Source organism: Pteropus alecto, unplaced genomic scaffold (genome assembly GCF_000325575.1).
Source record: "Pteropus alecto unplaced genomic scaffold, ASM32557v1 scaffold160, whole genome shotgun sequence".
NCBI lineage: Eukaryota > Metazoa > Chordata > Mammalia > Chiroptera > Pteropodidae > Pteropus > Pteropus alecto.
The window spans coordinates 4,191,435-4,196,347 of record NW_006429864.1 but is presented as its reverse complement, the minus strand read 5'-3'; the positions used below and the strand labels follow the sequence as shown (position 1 = coordinate 4,196,347).

At 55.3% G+C, this 4,913-nt stretch overlaps 1 protein-coding gene across 3 annotated transcripts in view; it reads left to right on the top strand.

The window, feature by feature from the left end:
• The window catches only part of REEP4 (receptor accessory protein 4), a 3,750-nt gene extending 1,861 nt beyond the window's left edge, over positions 1–1,889 (top strand). For 2 of the 3 annotated variants that reach the window (XM_025044250.1, XM_006904373.3), the window contains 4 exons: positions 384–497; positions 924–1,059; positions 1,166–1,314; positions 1,391–1,889. In XM_025044250.1, coding sequence (XP_024900018.1) covers positions 384–497; positions 924–1,059; positions 1,166–1,314; positions 1,391–1,456 — 465 coding nt within the window. In that variant the 3' untranslated portion in view covers positions 1,457–1,889. The remainder of the gene's footprint in view (positions 1–383; positions 498–923; positions 1,060–1,165; positions 1,315–1,390) is intronic. The other variant, XM_006904374.3, reaches the window with a different exon arrangement.
• The last annotated feature ends 3,024 nt before the right edge of the window (positions 1,890–4,913 follow it).

Genomic DNA, 4,913 nt, shown 5'->3' with positions numbered 1-4,913 from the left:
CCCTGAACTCAGAGTCCAGGACACTGGAAGACACCTGGGTTCTAATCCCAGTCCCGCTGCCGTTTGGCAGTGGGACTTTGACAGAGCCTAACCTTCTTCCTCTTCTGGGATAATCAAATGAGGGCACAGATGAGTGGCTTTTTGAGAGGGTGTAACGTCAGCTAGAAGTTGGTTTGGGATGATGGGGGGAGGCTGGAACATGGCCTTTCATTGAGGTTTGGGAATAGGGGAGTGGATGGGTAAGGAGGTCTGCCCTTGGTGTGGTTTGGGGCCCATTGTGGGTAGGGGTGGGCTGAGAGGCATGACACCCAGTGGCTTCTCTGGGTCTGCAGAGGAAGAGTGACTCGGGCTGTCCCCTAAGCTCTCTCTGCCCTCGTCTGCAGGAGATCGACACCTGCATTGTGCAAGCCAAGGAGCGCAGCTATGAGACAGTGCTCAGCTTTGGGAAGCGGGGCCTCAACATTGCCGCGACAGCCGCTGTGCAGGCTGCCACCAAGGTGCACTGGACCCCAGCCATCCAGTCCCCCCCCGTCCCCCCCCCACCCCCCGCAGTGTCTTTTGGGCAAGCCCAGCTCTTTGTCAGGGAGCCAAGAGATAACATCTGTCCGTGTCAGGGCATAGTGGTGAGAGGTGACAGGTGGGTTGTTGGCAAGAGCATGGAGCTGGAAGTACACACTTTCCTGGCTCTGACACTGACTGTGAGTGGCTGCTCCTGCTCTCTGCGCCTTAAGTGTCCTGTTGGTGCCACAAAGACCTCGGACTAGAAGATAACTGGGTCGCTTTCAGTTCTGAGGCCTGCTCCCCAGTGATCACCTATAGGTCAGCTCTTGATCATCCTGGGCAGCTGCCCTGGCCGAGGCCCCTTCCTGCTGGGAGCCCTGCCCCATCCCTCAGGTGATGCAGCTGCTCTCCCTTTCTTGCAGAGTCAGGGTGCACTGGCCGGAAGGCTACGCAGCTTCTCCATGCAGGACCTGAGCTCCATCCCTGATGCCTCTGCGTCAACCTACCAGGATCCCCTCTACCTGGAGGACCAGGTGCCCCGCCGCAGGCCACCCATCGGTGAGCAGGCAGAGGGACCCAGAGCCGTCCCACAAGGGATGGCTTCTGCGTGCAGTCTGTGTAAGTGCCTGACTTTGCCTCCCCGGCCTTCCTCTCCTCCACACAGGGTACCGAGCAGGGGGCCTGCAGGACAGTGACACTGAGGATGAGTGTTGGTCGGATACAGAGGCCGTGCCTCAGCCACGGTCCCGAGAGAAGACCCTGAGCCGCAGCCAGAGCCTGCGTGTGGTCAAGAGAAAGCCGCTGGTGCGGGAGGTCAGTGGCGAGGGAGGCAGGCCCCCCTGGCACGTCAGCCCAGACTCCTCACGGTGTGCCGCTCTCTCTCCCACAGGGCACCTCACGCTCCTTGAAGGTCCGGACGAGGAAGAAGACCTTGCCCTCAGACGTGGGCAGCTAGGGCCTACGGAACCTGCGCAGTCTTACCTCGTGCCTTGCAGGGCCCTGGGGGCTGTTCAGAAAGGCCCTCTGGCTGCGCCAGCCCCCCCAGGCTCTGCCCTCCTGGCTCCTGCTGTTGGTTAAGGGCCAGGGGCAGGTGCTGCCAGGGCCATGCACAGAGATGACCTACAATGTACCAAAGCAAGCCGGGCCCAGGGTTCTATTTATTGCCTTTCTCATTCCTCTACCTTTGCAGGGGTGGGAACAGAGCCCTCCCTAAACCCTTGCGAATGAAACCAAAGCCCATCCAGCTGTGTTCATTCCTCCCTGTCCTTCAAAGTACTTGACAGCCTTCTCCAAGGCCTTTTGTGTGTGTCTTGGGTGTGTGTTTTGTGTTGGTGAGTGAGGTCAGGTTTGTGCAAGTTTTGATAAACGAATACATAAAAGTGTTCTCTCACTCCTGGTTTTTATCCCTACTCCTCACAGCACACATTAAACAGCCTAGGAGGAGGGCCGAAGAATAGACAGACTGCTAGAGGGGACTAGTCTTTTGGAGCAGATAGCCATTGACAAATAACTACGATGTGGCAAGTGCTATCACAGAAAGCCCTTGGGGACCCCTGAGAACACAGATGGGAGAGTGGGGGGCTAGCCCCGAGAGACGTTAGAGTCTAAGAAGACTAGCCAGGAGGAGGTGGGATTGGCCTTGACTGGAAGATGCATTGTATGATAGGTAGAGAAGCCAGTGGGAGTGAAGGTGTTGTGGGGGCTGGGACAACATGATGATCTGGGATCGGGCATTGGTGGTGCTATGTACAGGTTATGCCTGGGAGGCCCACTTTCTCCATGGGCCTGCAGGGATCTCCAGGCAGCTCAGGGGCATTGAGTTCCTTAAAACACTCAGATGACATTGAGAGTATTGCACCTCTGCAGAGTGGCCGTGAGAGGGCAGCAGCCGCCAGGGTCTGGGCTGCCCCCAGCTTCCAGGTCAAGGAGGGTGGGGTTCGGAGGCTGGCCAGAGCCTTGCCCTGCAGGGGACTGGCCGCTGGCTGGTTGGAGGGACTGTGTAGAACTCTGGCCTGGCCTCCGATGGCTTTCCCTGCTGCTCATGGTCATTGGTCCTCAGCCTGCTCCATCCATGCAGGCTCCAGTGTTCTGCCACTCAGGCTCTGTGCCTGGATTGGCTCCACTCCATCCCCTACCCTAATCCTGGGACAGCCAGTCAGGCTCTGTCCTCTCCTGCTCCTGGATGCTGGTCTCACCCAGAGCTGCTCCCCACCTCCCACCCCCATGCCTGCTCTTCCTTCTTGCTTTTGATTAAGCAGAAAGGTGGGTGAGAGTGTTGAGTGGGAAGAGGGGAGATGGGGTGGTAACCCAGAGTGACATGAGGAGCATGGATTAACTCTTGGCATGGGGATTATCTGGATTTTATTTGGGGGAGGCACTTAATCTGCCAGAGTGATTTAGCTCCTCACATCTTGGTGTTCGGTGACTTAGTCTCTTGGTGTTCCCTTGCATCGTGGTATAGCCTTATCCTTTTCATTTATTCATTCAGAAAACCTTTATTGAGCATCTACCAGGTACCAGGCATTTCGCCAGATACTAGCGATGCAGAGTCTAGTAATGGCTATAGCACCTGGAACGTGACCACCCCAGCAGGTGCTGCTCTTGGCACCTGACATATATTAATTTAATCCTCACAACAGTTTCATGAGGTATGTACTATTATTATACTCTCCATTTTATAAATGGGAAACTAGAGACCGGGAGGCCAAGTAATTTGCCCAAGGTCACAGAGCTAGTAAGTGGAAAAATTGGGCATTGAATCAGTGTGTCTGACTCCAGAGTAAGTATACTTAACTGCTGTGCAGGACTAAAGTAAGTGACATGTTTCTTGTCTGGGAAGCAAGAAGGAGACTAGCATATATCGAACACTGGTGTACACCTGACCTTGTGCTGGGCGCTTCGCAGAGATGATTCCCTTGAGTCCTCCCGAAAAGCCTGTCAGGGATTATATTCATTTTACAGATGGAAAAACTGAGACTCAGAGAGGTAAAGCAACTGTGCTGCACATGGATTGGGCCCCGTCTCCTGATGCAAGCCTGCCCAGAAGTGGCCTTGGTCAAGGTGGCACGGCGGGATCCACACTTCTGAATTGAGGGAACAAAACAGGAGCGAGCATGTGATGAATGGGGCAAAATGAAGCAAAAACTCCAAGGGAGGGGGAGCTGCAGGGAGGCCTGAAATTGTCAGGGGCAAGGGAGCTTCCATGGGACCTGGGCTTCACCGACCTTCATTCCTAGGATGGAGCCTTAGAGTGAGCAGCAAAGTCACTTAGGCTCCCTGGGCTGAATGGGAGATGCTGTCTTATGTCCATGATCCCTACCTTACCCCCAGCCTTTCGCTGGCCCGGCGGCCCCACAACTCCCGCCTTCAGCCTTGTTGCTCCTATTTCTGTCTCCTGAGCACATCACGTTCATTCCAGCCTCAGCCTCCAGGCCTTTGCTCTACTGAATGAATCTCCAGCCCTCCCGTCTTTTTCTCCCACCTGGTATCGGCCTTCCTTACAGACCTGTTTCCTCCAAGAAGCCTTCCCTGACTTGCCAACCCCTTGAGTTCCTAAGGCTCCTGATCTCTGACCTGCTCACCTCTGGCACATGACAGTATGGGCTGTGCTGTGCCCATCGCTCTCCCCTCCCCTCCCAGCTGGCCTCCCCTACACCCAAATTGCTTCGCGTTCCCCACCTCCGTCAACCGGGACTGTCGCGTGGCTCCATGCTGTTCCCCTGACATGCTCTTTCTCCTCCACCCCATTCACTGTCCTATTTGCCCTTCGAAGCCCACTCAGACCTTACGTCCCCTCACATTCCTCACGTCTGTAATCACTCCCCCTGCTCCCTTGGAGATAAGTGCTCATCCAAGACCATGCCATCTCTGTTCCTGTGCTGACTTCTGGTTTTGCCTTGAGCACATTGTGTTTTCTCCCCCACTGGACTGTAACTCCATAAAGAACAGACTAGCATATCTACTTTTGTGTCTCAGCCGGAACAAATGGTGATTTAGCCAAAGCGAAATATCGTTGTCCACGTGTGGCTTGGTGGTGAAGGCCCACTTACCCTCTAAACTCTGAGCTCGAGCATCACCTCCATGAAGCCCCCGCCCCACCCCCAGACTTCCCCAGGGCCGGACTAGGAATGCCTCGTAGTCATTAATATGCCTGACTCCAGGAGTCACCCCGCAGGGTCCAGCACAGGGCCCGGCACCTAGGAGTCCTCAGTGAGTGTTTGCTGGTAAAATGACAAGTGCGTGAGTGAGTAAATCTCCAGGACAGGAAGGGTCACGCTTTTGTCTTTGTGCCCTGAATCTCTTTGGTGCCCATCACAGAGCCTTGAAAAATGCCAGGGTCTCTGTGACACATGTTTGAAGAATGGCTGCTGCAGTTCTGTGGGCTCCAAGACATCTGGGACCAGAGAGGACGG